Here is a 21,858-nt window from a genome sequence, read left to right on the forward strand (position 1 = left end):
TTTTGCGGCCACAGAAACGCCTGTCTATTCCCCTTACAATTGAATCCCCTATAACTATTGCATTCCCACATTTTTTACTCCTCCCCTGTGCAGCAGAGCCAACCATGGTGCAACGAATTGGGCTGCTTTTGCCTGAGAGACCATTCCCCCCAACAGTATCCAAAGCAGTATATCTGTTTTGCAGGGGAATAGCCACAGGAGATTCCTGCACTGCCAGCCTAGACCTCTTGCTTTTCCTGGTGGTCACCCATTCCCCTCCTGCCTGTGGGGTCTGAGCCTGCGGTGTGACCACCTCTCTATACGTGCTATCCACGATACTCTCCGCCTCGTGGATGCTCCACACTGTCCCAGCTGCCACTCCAGCTCCGAAACCCGGGCTTCCAGGAGCTGCAGCTGGACACACTTCCTGCACACATGCTGGTCCCGGGCACTGGAATTGTTCCCAGCTTCAGACATGGAGCATACCAGGGCTTTGAGCTCTCCTGCCATGACTTAACCCTTTAAACTAAATTAAACCTTCTGGAAGATCTTAATGTCCAATAATATCAGTTATTCTAGGGCCCTTCTTCTCTGATCCTCGTTACTACAGAGCTCCCTAAAAAAAACCTACTTACTTTATTTGAAATACACTTTTAAACTTTTCTTACCTGAGATACTTACCTAGCTATTTAGAGCTATTCCCTAACAGCAGTGACTCACCAACCAATCACATTGCAGTTCTCCTGTGATAGAACAAACAAAGAACAAAGAAAATTACAGCACAGGAACAGGCCCTTCGGCCCTCCAAGCCTGCGCCGATCCAGATCCTCTATCTAAACCTGTTGCCTATTTTCTAAGGGTCTGTATCTCTTTGCTTCCTGCCCATTCATGTATCTGTCTAGATACATCTTAAAAGACGCTATCGTGCCCGCGTCTACCATCTCCGCTGGCAACGCGTTCCAGGCACCCACCACCCTCTGCGTAAAGAACTTTCCACGCATATCCCCCCTAAACTTTTCCCCTCTCGCTTTGAACTTGTGACCCCTAGTAATTGAATCCCCCACTCTGGGGGAAAAAGCTTCTTGCTATCCAACCTGTCTGTACCTCTGATGATTTTGTACACCTCAATCAGGTCCCCCCTCAACCTCCGTCTTTCTAATGAAAATAATCCTAATCTACTCAACCTCTCTTCATAGCTAGCGCCCTCCATACCAGGCAACATCCTGGTGAACCTCCTCTGCACCCTCTCCAAAGCATTTACATCCTTTTGGTAATGTGACTGTTGGCTTTTTTTTTCAAAACTCCGGCGCGCTGGATGAGTTCCGACTGCTCTCCACTCTGCTACCGGAAGGTAAGAGCCTGGGCCTTGATCCTCGGGCTTGATTTATAGGCTCCGCTTTCGGTGTTCTCCCCACAGGTCCGCTCCAGGAAGGTAAGAGGGTCACTGTTTAAAAGTAAGGGGTCGTCCATTTAAGACCGAGACGAGGCGAAATTTTTTCTCTGAAGGTTGTGAGTCTTTGGAATTCTCTTCCTCAAAAGGCGGTGGAAGCAGAGTCTTTGAATATTTTTAAGACAGAGGTAGATACATCCTTGATAAGCAAGGGGGTGAAAGGTTATCGGGGATAGATGGAACTGTGGAGTAATCGGTTTAGCCATGAACTAATTGAATGGCGGAGCAGGCTCAAGGGGATGCGTGACCTACTCCTGCTCTAATTTGTATGTTTGTTTGAGCTCAATATTTGCAAAAAGCCAAGAGACGTATAGAAAGTGTAGGGATCAAGTTAAAAGGAAATTAGGAAAGCCAAACGAGGGAATGAAAAAATATTGTCAAGTAAAATCAAGGAAAACCCAAAGGTGTTCCATAAATACATAAAGAGCAAGAGGATAACTAAGGAAAGAATAGGGTTGATTAGAGACCGAAAAGATAACGTGTGTGGAGGCAGAAGATATGGGCATGGTTCTTAATGAATCTTTTGTGAAGAACACAAAATAGGGGGACAATGCAGACATTGTAGTTGAGGAGGAGTGCAAAATATATGATGGTATAGGAAGTTTTAAGGGATTTAGCATCTTTGACAGTGAATGAATCACCAGGCCTGGATGAAATGTATCCAGGATGCAAAGCGAAGCTAGAGAGGAACCATTGGTTTACAATACTCTATGGATGTAGACATGGTGCTAGAGGACTGCTAATGTTGTACTGTTGTTTAAAAAGGGAGGAAAGGATAGATTGAGTAATTGCAGGCCAGTCAACCTAATATTGGTGGGCAAATTATTGGAAAAAACATTGAGGGACAGGATTAATCATAATTTAGAAAGGCACAGATTAATCAGTGATAAATCCATGTTGACTGACCTTGATTAGATAAGGGAAGGTTATGTCTGACTAACTTGATTATTTTGAGGAGGTAACAAGGATGATCCATGAGGGTAGCTTGTTTAATGTAGTCACCATGGATTTTAGCAAGGCTTTTGACAAGCTTCCACATGGACGATTTGTCAAAAAAGTAAGAGCTCATGGGATCCATGAGCAAGTTGGATCAAAATTAGCTCAGCTGTAGGAATCCAAGGGTAATGGCCAATGGGTGTTTTGTGACTGGAAAGCTGTTTCCAGTAGGGTTCCACAAGGGCTCCATACTTGGTCCCTTGCTTTTTATAGTACATATCAATGATTGAGTTAAATGTAGGAGGCTTGATTAAGAAGTTTGCAGATGATACCACTGTTGGTTGATAGTGGGGAAGAAAGCTGTAGACTGCAGGAAGATATCAATAGACTGGTCACGTGGACAGAAAAATGGTAAATGGAATTTAATCTGGAGAAATGAGGTAATGCATTGCGGAGGACAAACAAGGCAACGGAATACACAATAAATGGTAGGATATTGGGATACTTTCCTGTGCTAGCTGAGGCGTAGAATGGAAGCAAGGAGGTTATGCTATAATTGTATAAAAGACTAGTTAGGTCACAGCTAGGGTAATGCATATAGTTCTGGTTGCCAGATCACAGGAAGGATGTGATTGCACTCGAGAGGGTACAGAGGAGATTTATGAGGATGTTACTAGCACTGGAGAATTTTAGTTATGAGGAAAGATTGGATAGGCTAGGGTAGCTTTCTTTGGAACAGAGAAGGCTGAGGGGAGATTTAATTGGAGGTGTATAAAATTATGAGGGACCTAGATAAAATAGATAGGACCTATATTCATTAGCAGAGAGGTCAATAAGCAGAGGCATAGATTTATCGTAATTGGCAGAAGGATGGTGGTAGGGGCCTGGAACTCACTGCCTGAAAGGGTGATAGAGGCAGAAACCCTCATCACATTTTTTAAAAAAAAACTTGGATGTGCACCTGAAGGTGCTGTAACCCACATGGCTACGGACCACAAGCTAGAAAGTGGGATTAGGCTGGAACAGACACGATGGGTTGAATCACCTCTGTGCTATAAATTTTATATGTTTCTGTATTGAGGACACAGGCAACAGGTAACCTGTCTAGGATTGCAAATGAATAGTAGCCATTTTGCCAAAGTACCATGCAAGTCAGTACCTGCATGTGAGGTGGGAAGAGAATTTGTTAAAAGAAAGAGATCCAGGCAGATCTCAATACTGAATGGCCGATCTCCAAATCCAAGAAGTCAGTGCAAATGAAGAGAGCATCTAATTCTACTAGAATCCAGTGTGTTGTTGCTGAACAGGCTAGTGGCTTATATTGGCAAGAGTATTCATAGAAACACCAGCAGCCCACTTTTGGTAAAACTACTCCCTTGTATGGCAGCTGTTTCGAGGAGAGATGGAAAGGGAATCTTTAATGTTCCATATTAAGTCCATTAATTTTTATTTTATTGTCTTTGCCCATCTTCCCAACGCATCTGCCCAAATATTAACCTTTGGCTGAATACATTTATGCATATAAACTGACCATGTCCGTATTGACAATATTGATTCCTATTTGCATATTTCATTTGGTTCTCTGATTTAACCAGCTTTGATCAAAATCCTTATTGATCTGACAGGAATGTAGTAATAAAAATGCCAAACTTTGGTTAAAAAATTATGCTTTATCCACTCAGCATTTGCTGTTTTTCTTGCATTCTGAAAGTAATCCAAATAAAAAAAATGTTTAAAGTGAACGTATATTTGTTTTATTTCAATGCAAGGGTAGAGAAAATAGCTGATTCCAGACATGCAATTGAGATAATAAATAAATAATACTTTATAAAGGTGAGAAAACAAAAGAACTGAGAAAATTAAATCTAAACTAATTTAGAACACTTGCAAACATGTGAACTTGTCTTCTTCCTTCCTCCCTAAACACGGAAAACTGCATAGACATAGTTATGAATGCTTCTTAGCAGAAGTGAAAACATCCTATAATGGAGCAGATCACCAAAGTAATTTTTTAAACCATTATTCGCGTAGGAGCGAAGAAATTAGATATAAGCTTGGTTGAAGCACTGTGTTCAATTCTAATGTATAAAAATACTACTCAACTGCATAATTGTGGACAAATGGTTTGGTAAGTCTTGTATCTGAATTGAGAAGGAAATTAAATTAATGCCTTACAAGTGCAGATGCTAATGTGGCTTGGCCAATATTATATATACTGTTATGATGCTGTAGTTTTTTTTCCGGGAAGAATGTGGTGTGTCTTTAAAGCTGGAAAAAGAGCTGTTCTGCTTTAAGGCAGCAAGCTCTAATGACTGAGTCAAAGAATGCATTCTTGTTGCCTTGGATACAGCCATTCGGAGACTGCAATTCAAAGGGTGCATTCTCGTTACCTTGGATATGACCACTCGGACTGAGCATCGAGAGATACATTTGTTACTGTTTAATTTTGAACTGGCTTATAGTGCAAACAGACTCCTCTAACAGAGGACACAGACAGACAGCTCTGTGTGTTAGCACCTGAAAGGAGAGCTCTGAGCCCATTTAAACTGAAGGAAGAGAATTTAGTCTATTTATTTATAAGTCTCTCTCAAAATTCTAAAACGTCAAGCCAAAACAGAGATCTCTGATAATTTAAACTAAAGGAAGGGAAATTAGACAGTGACAGTCTTATATCCCTCAAAAATTCTAAAGCCAGATTGATTCTATTGAAAGTGGTTGCGAGTTGTTCATCTACTGTGGTCATCGCTGGAAGAAAGAGGAGTATGAAATTTCGGGTGTTGGACTGTTTTCCTTTCCTCACCGGACCCTGGAAGATTGTGCGTGGACTTTAATCAGAGGATTGTTCATCGGGAAGTGTAAATTTGCAAGGACTCTAATTTTTTCTATTTTAAATGTTTAAATCTTCGTGTTTAAGAATTCAGTTTTTCTAATTAAACAGTTAATCTGTTGATTTATAGACACCTGGTTTGGTTAGCCTCATTCGGAGAGGTTAATAGGTGGTACAATTTGGCTAGGTCTTTCTTTAATTTGGAAAGTTTATGATTAGAGATACAGCACTGAAACAGGCCCTTCGGCCCACCGAGTCTGTGCCGAACATCAACCACCCATTTATACTAATCCTACACTAATCCCACATTCCCACCAAACATCCCCACCCGTCCCTATACTTCCCTACCACCTACCTATACTAGTGACAATTTATAATGGCCAATCTACCTATCAACCCGCAAGTCTTTTGGCTTGTGGGAGGAAACCGGAGCACCCGGAGAAAACCCACGCAGACACAGGGAGAACTTGCAAACTCCACACAGGCAGTACCCGGAATCGAACCCGGGTCCCTGGAGCTGTGAGGCTGCGGTGCTAACCACTGCGCCACTGTGCCGCCCACTTTAAAATTATATGTTCAGCGATCTGTGGAGGGACTGGATTGAATTAACAGTGCGTTTCTCTGACCACAATCAGAATCATATATTTTGACTGGGGGCTTTGACTGGAGCAGTCGGTCGTAATAATACATTGTGAAATAGCTGGTTGTAGATTTGCATGCTGAGTTCCCAGTTTTGATTGGGCCATTGTTGGAACCTGTAATTCCTTAGTTGATTTTGCCTGTCCTTCAGATACTACGTAAGATTTTTGCCTTTCATATTTATTATCACTGTTTTCCATTCCATCGCTGAAAAGAGTAGGCAGCTTAGTGTCAGGTATCTGTGAACATCTTTATTGGGTTAGTTATTTGAAAGTGGTCAAAAGCTGAGTGCATAGCTGAATTTGTGAACCATCTGTGGTGCAGCCCCTTGAACGCTGATCTGCTATGTAAGATAGATGCCTCCCATTTAGGTATTCAAACTTGTACCAAAGCAAGTAGTTTGGATTAAAATAGGGTGCACTGGAGCTTTGCTAACCTAATTATGTTGGTTAGTATTGTGAATATATTCACAATAATCATTCTGCATCTACATGTTTGTTGCTGTCCATGTGAAAGAAAGAGTTTTGGTTTAAAAGCAGTTTTAGCAAGAGTACCAACCATGTTGTGATATGACTGGAGTAATATGTTTTGCTGGGGAAAGATGTTTTGTGGAGAATTTTCTGTTACGTACTTAAGTGGAAGCTATGAGATAACCATAGGAAATTGAAATGCCCTTTTGTTGCTGAGACCTTTGCCCTGTTAACTGTATGTTAATTGGATGTTTAATTCTAATCAGACTAAACTGTGTTGGTTGAGCTTGGAGCTGCATGTTTGTAACATGTGTCACCTTCAAAGCCTGGCTATCTGGAATGTAACAATGCGCACCCTGCACTCCACCGTGTTATGAAAATTCTATGGTCTCCTTGTAACACAAGTATTTTTAATGTATAAAAAATAATTACATAATTAAATATATTTTACTTAATGTGTAACTTGTTGGTGTTGAGCGATAGTTCTGTCAAGATGTGGAGTATCTTCGAAGTGCACAAGCATATCGTGGGCACTGTTCATCCTGGCTCGGTACTTTTTCATTGATGGTCATTGTTGAAAATCCAGCCTCGCTTAAGTAGGTTGTACTAAATGTCACCAATGCTTTTCAGTACTGCAGAAGAAGCAGTGCTGTATTCACCAGAGCATTCACACCAAAATAGTCTGCCAGCAGTATTTCATTGATCTTGGTTCTGAGGGAGTTGTCTGATGAAACGTTAGTGAGCTCTTCTAATAAGTTTTTGGTTCCTAGTTCTCGTCTTGCCCACGAGTGGAAACATCTCTGTCTACCCTAACAAACCCCTTCAGAATCTTGGAAACCTTCATCAGGTAACCTCTCAGTCTTTTTTTTCTAGAGAAAAGAGCCCTAGCCTATTTAATCTTTCCTGATAGTTATAGCCCCTCAGTTAAACAAAGGGAAACGTCTATAAATGCTCGAGTACCATCTTGGTTAACAATCACTCTGTTAACTCACTAACCTGCCACATGGGCTTCTGCTAGTCTTCACAGACAGTTGATTTAAAGAGACAGTGTACCTTCTCTCGTCCGCATGAGCTGCATGTACCCGTTGGCTCAAGTGTCCATGCCATTCCATTTCTAACATCGTAAGGTTGTGGAATGTTCTCGATTTTGTGACTGAAGCAGAGACCATGTCCACATTTAAGAATCGGTTCGTTACATAGATGGTTAGAGGATGAAGGGATATAGGAATAAGACCAGTATATGGAATTAGAATTAAATCTGCCTTCAAGAAGTTTGGTGTTCTTTTGTGCCAAACGCTTTTTCCACACTCAACTGCCAAAAGCATTTCCGAAAGTTACTAGATTGTATTGTAGCTGCCGTATACTAAAAAAATAACATTTTAAACATTTCAGACTTCATGAAGAAATTATTGACTTCTACAACTACATTTCACCTAGACATGAAGAGGGAAAAATGCGATTGGAGGTTGTTGAAAGGATAGAAAGTGTCATCAAAGAGCTCTGGCCCAGTGCAGATGTAAGTACTAAAGGGGGTCATTAATGTTTATCAAGGGCATCAGAAATAATGTTCACCTATAGAGGTGATGAGCTGTTGACTTAAATAAACATTTGTTAAACCCTTAATTTGATGTGCAGTTGAATTTTTCTTTTCAGTAACTTGCTGATCTTTTGACTCCCAGCTTACTTAATTTTGTTAGACAAGCAGCAAAGTGTCACTTCTTATGGAAAGTCTTGAACAGGCACATATTTCATAATTTTATGCCAGAGAGTCTATGGTGTATTTTACACTTTAGTGGTGCTTCCTGCATCTGCTAGAAAATATCACTATGATCTTGAGCCACATTTCCTTTATTCTCTTCATAAATTTGTTTTGTATTAATATATGTATAACAGTTCAAAATGCCATTGTAGCCACTAGTGGGCAGTAAATGCCAACTAATGATGGAGTTATTCACAACTGGTTTTACTGTGATTCTATCTTTTTGAAATGTGTTCCTGATGTGTACCATTTAACTGATGTTAAATTATATTTCAGGTGCAGATATTTGGAAGTTTTAGCACTGGTCTATACTTGCCAACAAGGTAATATTTGGAAAGAACAAATAACAATGTAATATATTTGGATGAATTTGTGATCAGGTGTTCATATGCATCTACTAGGTCATTGTCTGAACTTAAAAAAAAATCAAGACAGTATTGGTTCAGATTTTAGAGACTTCCAGCTTTAACCATTCCTAAATTTATTTTGACCTACCAACATTTTATTGACTTATGCTAGATTCTGTATTGTTTGTCATTCTGACTGATAAGTCCACGTAAAAATAGTTGCACTTTTACATGAAAATGAACTTGTGCAAATTGGAGACTGGTAGTTTTTGCATACTGAATCACTTTTTTAGTTGCGATAACTAACTTAATTTGCCTTTCTGGTACTTCTAACATTGATAGAGTCAAGTAAATTTATTTTTTGTATACCTTCAATCCCAATGTGAATCCTTTTTTTAAAAAAAATTATTTTTTCATCTTTCCCTACCTCTTTCCCTTCCCACTGCTTGCCAGGATATAGTTCCACAGGTGTTGACCACTTTCCAGTATCCAGTCCAAATGACCACTCCTCTTGTCAGACTCTATAGTCATCACATTCTTTGAGTGTGGAGGGATGGTGGCACATCTTGTCTGATCTTGCCACTGTTTACTGGCAGCAGAGAATCCTGGGTAGGAATCAGGAGCAGGACCTCTGCCTCACTGATTTTTTTTTAACCTCCCTTCTTAAACCCTAACCCAGGGATTCCAGCAGCTTTTTTTATTTGTTCATGGGATGTGGGCATCGCCAGCTGGGCCAGCATTTATTGCCTGTCCCTCATTGCCCTCGAGCAGGTGGTGGTGAGCTGCTTTCTCGAGGGCAATTAGGAATGGGCAATAAATGCTGGGATAGCTAGCAATGCCCACATCCCATGAAAGAAAATCAAAAACCAAACTCAGCACAGTCTCTGGTTGAAAGCTGAGAAGCTGTGAGCTATATAATAAGGCAACACACTGAATAAGCTCACCAATCATTTTGGAGCTTATTACTCATTTGACAACAACAACTACTTGCATTGCTAAAGCGCATAGAACAATGTTCCAAAGTGCATCAGAGCATTGTCAGAAATTGCATGCCATACAAAAAGGAGGACAGATTCATAGAGGTGACTAAAAACTTGTTCAGAAAGGTGAATTTTATCAAGGGTCATGAAGAAAAGGGAGTGGTATTCCAGAGCGTGGGACTCAAGCAGGTGAAGGCATGGCTGCCAGTGGTGGGAGGAGTCTGCAAAAGTGGACAGAATCAAACAGAAGTTTGGGTTGTAGGGCTGTATTGGGTGACCGAGAAGGGAAAGGGTGAGGTCATTGAAGGGATTTAAACACCAGAATAAGAAGTTTAAATTTGAAACGTTAGGGGGCCAGTGTAGGTGAGTAGGACAAAGTCATAGGCAAGCAGGATTTGGCCCAATACTGGATGTGGGAATCAGAATTTTGGATGAGCTACATTTACGGAGGGTGGTGAATGGGAGGTTGGCCATTGAAGCAGAGTGCAGAGGTGAGAAAAGCTTTTGAGGGTTTCAGCAGTAGATGGGTTGAGGTAAGGACCGAGGCAGATGACATTGGAGAGGTGGAAGTAGGCGATCTTTGTGATGGAGTGTATATGGGATTGGAAGATTAGCTTAGGGTAGACCAAAACATTCAGTTTGTGAACAGTCAGGATCAGCTTGAGACAGTATATTTCCAGAGTTGGAAATATACTAACAAGTGAGACATTGCTAGTAACTACAGGCTGGTCAGTTTAACATCACTGGTGGATAAGGTTTTAGAAACAATCAGGGGGGAAAAAACAGGCTCTTGGAGAAGTTCGAGTTAATTAAGGAAAGCCAGCGTGGATTTGTAAAAGGCAGATCATGCTTGATTAATTTAATTGAATTTTTTGATGGAGTAACAGAGAAGGTTGATGAAGGGAATGCAATGAATGTTGTCTATATGGATTTTAAGAAAGTATTTGACAAAGTGTCACATAAAAGGCTGGTTACCAAAATTGAGGCAAATGGAATAGAAGGGTCAGTGTCAGCTTGGATTAAAAAATTGGCTTAAGGACAGAAAACAGCAAGTCATGGTAAATGGTTGTTTTTCAGACTGGAGAATGGTTGACAGTGATATTCCCCAAGATTCAGTGTTAGGACCACTGCTTTTTTTGATATAAATAAATGTCTTGGATATTGGCATACAGAGTAAAATTTCAACATTTGCCAAAGGAGATTGTAGGGAGATTTGATAGAGGTGGTCAAAATTATCACAGGTTTAGATAAGATAGATAAAGAAAAGTTGTGCCATTGACTGATGGTACAAGTATTAGGGGACACACACATTTAAAGTTTTGGTCGAGATGCAGGGTGTGTGTGAAGAAGAGCTTTTTACACAGTGCGTCACAATGACTGGAACTTCCTGCATACAAAGGTGGTGGAAGCAGAGACGAATGATTTCAAAAGAAAATTGGTTGGGTACTTGAGGAAAATAAAAGTGCAGAGCTGTGGGGATAGAGCAGGGGAATGGGATTGATTGGATTGCTCGATAGAGGGCACGCATGGACTCAATGGGCCGAACGGCCTCCTTCTGTGCCATAATGACTCTCTGACTCTGTATCCTCTGAGATTACTCAGAATGAATCAATGATGCACTGTTTTATAACTATCTGGTGCAAAGCAGTGTAGCATACAATGTATAATCAAAGCCACTATTTTTATTGTGACTGTTGATCTGGCAGAACAGAATTCAACTTAGTGACAGGAAAACTGTTAAGTGTGATACAGGAAGTGTATGCTATATGTAAAACTTTTATAATATTTGCAAGTCTCCTGCTAATTAAGGTGGACAGACCTTTTTATATATAATAGGGGTGTGATGTAATTAATGTATTATCTGTCCAGAGATTTATAATGGCTGAATAAATTGTATTCAGTTATGTCACATTAAGTAAATGTGACTCTTGGAAGAAATATGCATATAGCACGCACTTCCTGTATCACACTTGGGGGTTTCCTGTGACCATTTTGCTGATCTGGCAGAATAGAACTTGACCTGGTTACCATAAAAATTAGTGGCCTTAGTTATGTGTTGTACACATATGAACATATGAATTAGGAGCAGAAGTAGGCCATTCGGTCCCTCGAGCCTGCATTCAATAAGATCATGGCTAATCTGTTTGTGTCTCGAATTCCACATTCCCATCTACCCCCGATAACCTTTGATTCCCTTACCTAACAACAAGAATCTCTACCTCCGCCTTAAAAATATTCAATAACTCTGCCTCCACCACCTTCTGAGGCAGAGTTCCAAAGTTACATAACCCTCTGAGAAAAAAAATTCTCCTCATCTTGTCCTAAAAGGGTGACCCCAAATTTTAAAACCGTGCTCCCTAGTTCTGGATTCACCCACAAGACATCCTTTCCACATCCACCTTGTCGAGACTGTTCAGGATCTTGTATACTTCAATCAAGTCTCCTCTCACTCTTCTAAACTCCAGTTGTTATGACCGAGGTGGGAGTAATGCACTGTTAATTGAGTCACACTACTCCACAGGTCACAGCATATTAGTAAAGATTCCCACCTAACTGGAAAAATAGCCAAATTAATAAATATAATGGGGAATAGAGAAATGGCAGAGAAGCTAAATGATTACTTTGTGTCTGTCTTCACTGAGGAAGGCACAAGAAATCTCCCAAAATTAGAGATCCAAGGGATTAGGGGGAATGAGGAATTGAAGGAAATTGGTATTTGTAAGAAGGTTGTATTGGAGAAATTAATGGGGCTGAAGGTTGTTCAGTCCTCAGGACCTGACATTCTACATCCCAGAGTATTGAAAGAGGTAGCTATGGAGATAGTGGATGCATTGGTGATCATCTTCCAAAATTCTATAGATTCTGGAGCAGTTCCTGCAGATTGGAAGGTCGCAAATGTCACCCCACTATTTAAGAAGGGAGGGAGAGAGAAAACAGGGCATACAGACCTGTTAGCCTTGCATCAGTCGTTGGGAAAATGCTAGAATCTATTCTAAAGGATGTGATTAATGGGCACTTGAATAATAATGATCTGATTGGGCATAGTCAACATGGATTAATGAGTGGGAAATCATATTTGACAAACCTGTTGGAGTTTTTTGAGGATGTTGCTAACAGAATTGATAAAGGGGAGTCAGTGGACGTGGTATACTTGGATTTTCAAAAGGCCTTTGATAAAGTCCCCCACAGGAGGTTGGTTAGCAAAATTAAAGCACATGGGATAGAAGGTAATATACTGGCATGGATTAAGGACTGGTTAGCAGGCAGAAAACAGAGAGTAGGAATAAATGGGACATTCTCGCGTTGGCTACATATGACTAGTGGGGTACCGCAGGGATCAGTGCTTGGGACCCCAGCTGTTCACAATATATATCAATGATTTGGATGTGAGGACCAAATGTAGTATTTTCAAGTTTGTGGATGACACAAAACTAGGTGGGAATGTGTGTTGTGAGGAAGATGCAAAGCGGCTTCAAGGGAATTTGGACAGACTTGATGAGTGTGCCAGGATGTAGCAGATGGAATATAATGTGGAAAAATGTGAGGTTATCCACTCTGGTAGGGGGAACAGATGTGCAGAGTATTTATTAAATGGTAAGAGATTAGAAAGTGTGGATGTACAAAGGGACCTGGGTGTCCTTGTCAATAAGTCATTGAAAGTTAACATGCAGATGCAGCGAGCAATTAATAAGGCTAATGGTATGTTGGCCTTTATCACAAGAGGATTTGAGTTAAGGAGTAGTGAAATCTTACTTCAATTGTTAGACCGCACCTGGAGTACTGTGTGCAGTTTTGGTCCCTTTGCCTTGGGAAGGATATTATTGCCATAGAGGGAGTGCAACGAAGGTTCACCAGACTTGTTCTCGGGATGGCGGGACTGTCCTATGAAGAGAGATTGGGGAAACTGGGCCTCCAGTCTAGAACCAGGGGACAATTTCAAAATAAGGGGGAAGCTACTAGGACAGAGATGAGAAATTTCTTTACTCAGAGGGTTGCGAATCTTTGGAATTCTCTACCTCAGAGGGCTGTGGAAGCTCGGTCATTGAGTATGTTTAAAGCAGAGATTGACAGATTTCTAAATACAAATGGCATAAGGGGATATGAGGATAGTGTGGGGGAAAAAGGCATTGAAGTGGATGATCAACCATGATTGTATTGAATGGTGGGGCAGGCTCGATAGGCTGAATGGCCTACTCCTGCTCCTATGTTCCTAATCACTTTATTTATCCCCAGAATAAAGTACGCCAAACCAGGTTTCTTTAAAAAACAACAAAATTAATATTTATTAATAAATCAAGTTTTAAACAATAATGAGATGACTCTATTTGTATGAAAAGATTTTATAACCCCTTAATCTTCCTAACCCTCATGCACACACTTACATTCAGTTACCAAAGGTTAACCAGGGAAATATTGACTTTACGACAGTTTTTTAGGAATAATAAAATAACTGGGTTGTATCTTCTGGTAGTATTTTCCTGGATCGGTGAAGTGTCCCAGAGTCAAATAGTCAGATGTCACTCCATGTCTCTCCAGGTGAAAGTAATGAATAGTCTATGGTGTGTAGGCATGCAAGGTAGTTCATCTGCAGCAGGCGTCACAAAGATCTTTCAACAACAGGTTGTAGCAACAGGTCTCTTTAAATTTTAAAGTAGCAGTCTAACCAGAGAAACTTTCTGGAGAGTTCAGGAACTTCCAAAACACAAAGGTCAACAGGACTTTCTCTCCGCAAAGGAGCCTTTTCCACAGAGCAGAGCAGCTGTAGAACTCTCTTGAGACAGGGATTCTTAACTGGAGGAAACAGCAACCTGCACACCCGAAACACAGGCTTCCTTTCTGCAGAGCAGTGTTTCTCCAGAGTGCAGCAATTCCTCTTTTCTCTGGGTTTCTTCCTCTTTGATACAGGAAATTATTTTTCAAGAGAGAGAGTTTTCTGGGCTGTATTCCTGGCCAGTCTCCAGAAGTTACTCTCTTTATTGTTCACAGCACCCTAGTCTCTTCTACACTGCCAAAATGAAACTGAAAGCCTCCAACAATCCAAATCATAAGACGGCCGTAAATCCTTCAGGTTGCTTGGATACAAATTGCCCTGCAGCCTGCATTTCAAACACCACAAATCTCTGCAGTCATTGTTCACAGAAAATAGCAACAGGTCTGAAAGGCATACAGACCTCTTATTTTTTTTTTTGAAAAAAACAAAACTCTTATGACACAGTGAAAACAAGCCCAGTCTGTCCAACCTTTCCTCATTAGACAACCTGTTCATTCAGGTATCTATATCGTAAACCTCCTCTGAACCGCCTCCAACGCATTTACAACCTTCCTTAAATGAGGAGAGCAAAACTGCACACAGTATTCGAGATGTGGTCTCACCAATGCCCTATATAACTGAAGCATAACATCCTTACTTTTATTCTCAATTCCTCTCGTAATAAAGGATAGCATGCCATTAGCCTTCTTTATTACTTGCTGTACCTGCATACTGACTTTTTGTGACTAGAACACCTAGATCCCTCTGCAATAATATAAAAGCAAAATACTGCAGCTGCTGGAAATACTCAGCAGGTCTGGCAGCATCTGTGGAGGGAGAAGCAAAGTTAACGTTTCAGGTCTGTGACCTTTCATCAGAACTGGCAAAGGTTAGAAAAGAATTAGGTATTAAGCAAGGGGAGGGGTGGGTGGGGGAGAGAACAAAGGGGTAAAGGCCTACTCGGGTCTGCAAATGAGACCTGGCCCGAGCCCGACAGAACCCCATCCGAACCCGAGCCTGAATGCCAGACCCGGAAGTGTGACCCGACCCGAACCTGACCCATGTCGCCGGGTCCCATCGGATTCAGGTTGGGTAGCAGGCCTTTACAAATGGGAAGGTGTTTGATAGGGCGGGAGAGATTAAATAACAAAGCTGTCCTGGGACAAAGGCAAAGCATGTGTTAATGCTTGTGGTGCAAGACAAAGCATTAGTCCAGAGACTGTTAGTAGTAGAATAATGAGCAGCTCTGACTACATGAAAAGCAGGCACATGATTAAAAAATAAAATATAAAAAAAAGGCCACTCATGCTCTGAAGTTATTGAACTCCATGTTCAATCTGCAAGGCTGTGGAGTGCCTCTGCACCCTGGAATTCTGCAGTCGTTCTTTTTAAGTAATATTCTACTTTTTTATTTTTCCTGCCAAAAGTGAACAACTTCACATTTTCCCACGTTATACTCCATCTCCAGATTTTTGTCCACTCACTCAACCTATCTTTATTGTTCTGCAACCTTCTTGTGTCCTCTTCACAACATACTTTCCTACCTACCTTTGTGTCATCTGCAAATTTAGCTACCATGCCATCACTCCCTTCATCTAAGTCATTGATATAAATTGTAAAAATTTGATTCCTCAGCACAGACCCCTGCGGGACTCTACTATTCGCATCCTACCAGTCAGAAAAGGACCCATTTATGCATACTCTGTTTTCTGCCAGCCAGCCAATCTCTATCCATGCTAATATGTTACTCGCGACACCATGAGCTCCTACTTTGCCCAATAACCTTTTATGCAGCACCTTGTCAAATGCTTTCTGGAAATCCAAGTACTGTACATCAACGGGCTCCCCTTTATCCACAGCATATGTTACTCCTTCAAAGAACTCCAATCAATTGGTCGAACATGATTTCCCTTTCACGAAACCATGCTGACTATTCCTGATTACCTTGAGTTTTTCTAAGCACCCAGCTACAGCCTCTTTAATGATTGATTCTAACACCTTCCCCATGATGATGTCATGCTAACTGGCCTATAGGTACCAGTTTTCTACCTTACCCCCTGCCCCTTTTTGAATAAAAGGATTATATTTGCTACTTTCTAGTCTGATGGAACCTTTCCAGAATCTAGAGAATTTTGAAAAATTAACACCAACGCATCTACTACATCATGGACCACCTTTTAAAAACTGAGAATGAAGTCCATCAGGACCTAGGGACTTGACAGTCCACGTCTCCATCAGTTTGGTCAGTACCGCTTCCCTGGTGTTTGTAATTTCACCAAGTTCCTCTCTTCCTTCCACCTCCTGATTTGCAGTTATTACTGGAATGTTTTTTATCCTCTATAGTGAAGACAGAAGCAAAATATTTGTTCATTTCATCTGCCATTTCCTTATTATCTACTATTAACTCCCCATTCTCTCACTCTAGAGGACTCACTTCACTTACTCTTTTCTTTTTTAAATACCTGTCGAAACTCTTGCTATTCGTTTTTACATTTCTAGCTAGCTTCCTCTCATACTCAAATTTCTTTCTCCAGATTAACCTTTTAGTCATTCTCTGCCATTCTTTATGTTCTGACCAATCATCTGACCTGCCACTCATCTTTGCACAATTATATGCTTTCCTTAACTTTAGTTAACCATGGATGGTGGGTCCTCCCCTTAGAATTTTTCTTTATAGTTGGAATATACTTATTCCAAGTATTATGAAATATCCCCTTAAATGTCTGCCACTGCTTCTCTATTGATCTGTCTCCTAGCCTGGTAACCCAGTTCACTTCAGCTAGCTCAGCTTTCATGCCCACATAGTTGCCCTTATTTAAGTTTTAAATACTAGTCTAAGACCCACTCCTCTCTTTCAAACTGGATGTAAAATTCAATCATATTGTGGTCGCTGCTACCTAAAGGTGCCTTTACTCTGAGGTCATTAATCCAGTCATATTACACAATTCTTTCTTTTTGGGCCTCCTTATCTCGAGAGACAATGGATACGCGCCTGGAGGTGGTCAGTGGTTTGTGAAGCAGCGCCTGGAGTGGCTATAAAGGCCAATTCTGGAGTGACAGGCTCTTCCACAGGTGCTGCAGAGAAATTTGTTTGTTGGGGCTGTTGCACAGTTGGCTCTCCCCTTGCGCCTCTGTCTTTTTTCCTGCCAACTACTAAGTCTCTTCGACTCGCCACAATTTAGCCCTGTCTTTATGGCTGCCCGCCAGCTCTGGCGAATGCTGGCAACTGACTCCCACGACTTGTGATCAATGTCACACGATTTCATGTCGCGTTTGCAGACGTCTTTATAACGGAGACATGGACGGCCGGTGGGTCTGATACCAGTGGCGAGCTCGCTGTACAATGTGTCTTTGGGGATCCTGCCATCTTCCATGCGGCTCACATGGCCAAGCCATCTCAAGCGCCGCTGACTCAGTAGTGTGTATAAGCTGGGGGTGTTGGCCGCTTCAAGGACTTCTGTGTTGGAGATATAGTCCTGCCACCTGATGCCAAGTATTCTCCGAAGGCAGCGAAGATGGAATGAATTGAGACGTCGCTCTTGGCTGGCATACGTTGTCCAGGCCTCGCTGCCGTAGAGCAAGGTACTGAGGACACAGGCCTGATACACTCGGACTTTTGTGTTCCGTGTCAGTGCGCCATTTTCCCACACTCTCTTGGCCAGTCTGGACATAGCAGTGGAAGCCTTACCCATGCGCTTGTTGATTTCTGCATCTAGAGACAGGTTACTGGTGATAGTTGAGCCTAGGTAGGTGAACTCTTGAACCACTTCCAGAGCGTGGTCGCCAATATTGATGGATGGAGCATTTCTGACATCCTGCCCCATGATGTTCGTTTTCTTGAGGCTGATGGTTAGGCCAAATTCATTGCAGGCAGACGCAAACCTGTCGATGAGACTCTGCAGGCATTCTTCAGTGTGAGATGTTAAAGCAGCATCGTCAGCAAAGAGGAGTTCTCTGATGAGGACTTTCCGTACTTTGGACTTCGCTCTTAGACGGGCAAGGTTGAACAACCTGCCCCCTGATCTTGTGTGGAGGAAAATTCCTTCTTCAGAGGATTTGAACGCATGTGAAAGCAGCAGGGAGAAGAAAATCCCAAAAAGTGTGGGTGCGAGAACACAGCCCTGTTTCACACCACTCAGGATAGGAAAGGGCTCTGATGAGCCACCATGTTGAATTGTGCCTTTCATATTGTCATGGAATGAGGTGATGATACTTAGTAGCTTTGGTGGACATCCGATCTTTTCTAGTAGTCTGAAGAGACCACGTCTGCTGACGAGGTCAAAGGCTTTGGTGAGATCAATGAAAGCAATGTAGAGGGGCATCTGTTGTTCACGGCATTTCTCCTGTATCTGACGAAGGGAGAACAGCATGTCAATAGTCGATCTCTCTGCACGAAAGCCACACTGTGCCTCAGGGTAGACGCGCTCGGCCAGCTTCTGGAGCCTGTTCAGAGCGACTCGAGCAAAGACTTTCCCCACTATGCTGAGCAGGGAGATTCCACGGTAGTTGTTGCAGTCACCGCGGTCACCTTTGTTTTTATAGAGGGTGATGATGTTGGCATCGCGCATGTCCTGGGGTACTGCTCCCTCGTCCCAGCACAGGCATAGCAGTTCATGTAGTGCTGAGAGTATAGCAGGCTTGGCACTCTTGATTATTTCAGGGGTAATGCTGTCCTTCCCAGGGGCTTTTCCGCTGGCTAGGGAATCAATGGCATCACTGAGTTCCGATTTGGTTGGCTGTATGTCCAGCTCATCCATGACTGGTAGAGGCTGGGCTGCATTGAGGGCAGTCTCAGTGACAGCATTCTCCCTGGAGTACAGTTCTAGGTAGTGCTCAACCCAGCGGTCCATCTGTTTGCGTTGGTCAGTGATTATGTCCCCCGATTTAGATTTGAGGGGGGTGATCTTCTTGATGGTTGGCCCAAGAGCTCTCTTCATGCCATCATACATTCCTCTGATGTTTCCGGTGTCTGAGGCCAGCTGAATATGACTGCATAGGTGTTGCCAGTAGTCGTTTGCGCAACGCCTAGCTGTTCTTTGTGCAGTACTTCTGGCTGCTTTAAGTGCTGCGGATGTTAAATCGCTGGGGGCTTTCTTGTAGTTCAAAAGTGCAATGCGCTTAGCGGCTATGACAGGTTCCAGCTCTTCATTATGAGATTGAAACCAGTCTGCATTTCTCTTCGCACTTTTGCCGTAGGTGGTCAAAGCTGACTCATAGATGGCGTCTCTGATGTGGGCCCACTTGGTCTCAGCATCCCCTGTGGGAGTGTTTTGAAGGGCTGTTACAAGTGAATTTAGAAATTTTTGTAACAGCTGTGGGTGAGAAATTCTGCTCGTGTTGATGCGCGGGTGGCCCTTCTGCTTGGAATGATGCAACTTCTTTGGTCTGAGTCTAACCTTGCTGCACACCAGGGAGTGGTCGGTGTCGCAATCCGCACTGTGGAAGCTGCGTGTGATTTGAACACTGTTTAAGGCGGCTCGCCTTGTGACAATGAGGTCTAGCTGGTGCCAACGACGTGATCTTGGGTGCCTCCATGAAACCTGGTGACAGGGTTTAGTGTGAAAGAACGAGTTGGTGATGCAGAGGTTATGATAGGTACACAACTCAAGCAGTCTCTGCCCGTTCTCATTCATCCTTCCAACGCCATAGCGCCCAAGGCAGGAGGGCCATGAGTCATGGTCGGCCCCAACCCTGGCATTAAAGTCCCCCAGCAGGAATAGGTGTTCGGTGTTGGGGATGCTGCTAATGATGTTATGGAGTTGTTCATAGAACTGGTCTTTAGCTTCAGGTGCGGAACAGAGTGTTGGAGCATAGATGCTGAGTAGGTGTACTGGACCAGAGGTGGTGAGCAGTCGGATGGACAGTATGCGTTCCGAGCCATTTGAGGGAGGCTCTATCATGCTGAGCAAGGAGTTTCTGATGGCGAAGCCCACTCCATGCTGTCTTGGTTCTTCAGGATCCCTGCCCTGCCAGAAGAAGGTGTAGTCTTGCTCTGCTAGAGAGCCACTCGCGGGGAGGCGAGTCTCCTGAAGTGCTGCAATGTCCACATTGAGTCTACTGAGCTCGTTGTTAATGATGGCGGTCTTCCGAGAATCGTTGATTTGTGTAAGGTCTTCCGACAGGCCAGGACACATAGTTCTGACGTTCCAGCTTGCAAAGCGAAGGGCTGGTACCTTCTTTCCTTTTTTCATGTTGTTTGGTGCGGTGTATCAGTCCACCTTTCGGGCAATGACCCTGAGCTCCAAGCACCCATTGAAGCAGGCAGACTGCTTCAATACCAAGTCTAATATAACCTACTCTCTGGTTGGTTCCAGAACATGCTGCTCTCCGAAACTATCTCGAAAGCATTCTATGAACTCCTCATCCAGGTTACTATTGCCGATCTGATTTTTCCAGTCTATATGTAGATTAAAATCACCCATGATTATTGCCATCCCTTTATCACAAGCACCCAAAATTATTTCTTGTATACTTTGTCGTACATTGTGGTTCCTGTTAGACCACCTGTAGACCACTCCCACTAGTGGCTTCTTTCCCTTACTATTCCTCATCTCCACCCAAACTGATTTTACATCCTGATCTGAACCCAGATCATCTCTAACTATTGCACCAATGCCATCCTTGATTAACAGTGCGACCCCTCCACCTTTTACCTAGCTTCCTATCTTCTTGATTGTCATATACTCCTCAATATTCAGGACCCAATCCTCCTTGTCCTGCAGCCATGTCTCTGGAATGGCTATCAGATCATATTTATTTACTTCTATGCATGCTATCAGTTCGTTTACATTGTTATGAATGCTACGTGCATTCAGATACAGAGCCTTTAGCTTTGTCTTTTTATCTCTGTAACATCTAATCTTGACTGTTGGTGTGTTCATAGGTTTTTTTTTTCTCTCTGTCCTTTCCTGCCAGTCTCTGACCTTCATTTCCCATACTGCTCTCCTGCCTTGACTCTACCGCTTGATTTGCTACATCTACCCAAACCTGATCCCTCACCCCCCTTGTTTAGTTTAAAGCCCTGTCTACTTCCCTAGTTACATGGTTTGCTAGAACACTAGTCTCAGCACAGTTCAGGTGCAGACCATCTCAATGGTACAGTCCCCACTTTCTTTTGCCAGTGCCCCACGAACTGAAACCCACTTCTCCCATACCAGTCTTTGAGCCACATATTTCACTAATCTTATGCGCCCTCTGCCAATTGGCACGTGGATCAGGTAATAATCCAGAGATTATTATCCTTGAGGTTCTGCTCTTCAATTTGGTGCCTAGCTCCTCATACTGTCTAAGCAAAACCTCTTTCCTAGTCCTGCCTATGTCGTTGGTCGTTGGTACCTACATGGACCATGACAACTGGATCCTCTCCCCTCCCACTCTAAGTTCATGTCCAGCCCTGAGCAGATGTCCTGAACCCTGGCACCAGATGGGCAACACAGCCTTCTGGACTCACACTCTTGACTGCACAGAACAGTGTCAATCTGCCTCACTGTACTATTCCCTATTACCACTACGTTCCTTTTTGCTCCCCCCCCCCCCCCACTTGAATGGCTTCTTGTACCACAGTGCCATGGCCAGTCTGCTCATCCACCTTGCAGACCTTGCTTTCATCCACACAGGCTGAGAGCACCTCAGACCTGTTGGACAGTTGCAAAGTCAGAGGCTCCTCCACTATTGTCTGCTTGGTCCCTTTACCTACCTCATTCACGGTCACGTCCTTCTGT

At 42.7% G+C, this 21,858-nt stretch overlaps 1 protein-coding gene across 2 annotated transcripts in view; it reads left to right on the forward strand.

Moving 5' to 3' along the window:
- tent4b (terminal nucleotidyltransferase 4B) overlaps positions 1 to 21,858 on the forward strand; it is a 108,604-nt gene that overhangs the window by 22,422 nt on the left and 64,324 nt on the right. Inside the window, exons 2-3 of one of the 2 annotated variants that reach the window (XM_068049416.1) lie at positions 7,694 to 7,817; positions 8,337 to 8,383. The exons of the other annotated variant lie outside the window; for it this stretch is intronic. Coding sequence (XP_067905517.1) covers positions 7,694 to 7,817; positions 8,337 to 8,383 — 171 coding nt within the window. The remainder of the gene's footprint in view (positions 1 to 7,693; positions 7,818 to 8,336; positions 8,384 to 21,858) is intronic. 2 annotated transcript variants of the gene reach the window in all.

Source organism: Heterodontus francisci, chromosome 17, assembly GCF_036365525.1.
Source record: "Heterodontus francisci isolate sHetFra1 chromosome 17, sHetFra1.hap1, whole genome shotgun sequence".
Classification (NCBI taxonomy): domain Eukaryota; kingdom Metazoa; phylum Chordata; class Chondrichthyes; order Heterodontiformes; family Heterodontidae; genus Heterodontus; species Heterodontus francisci.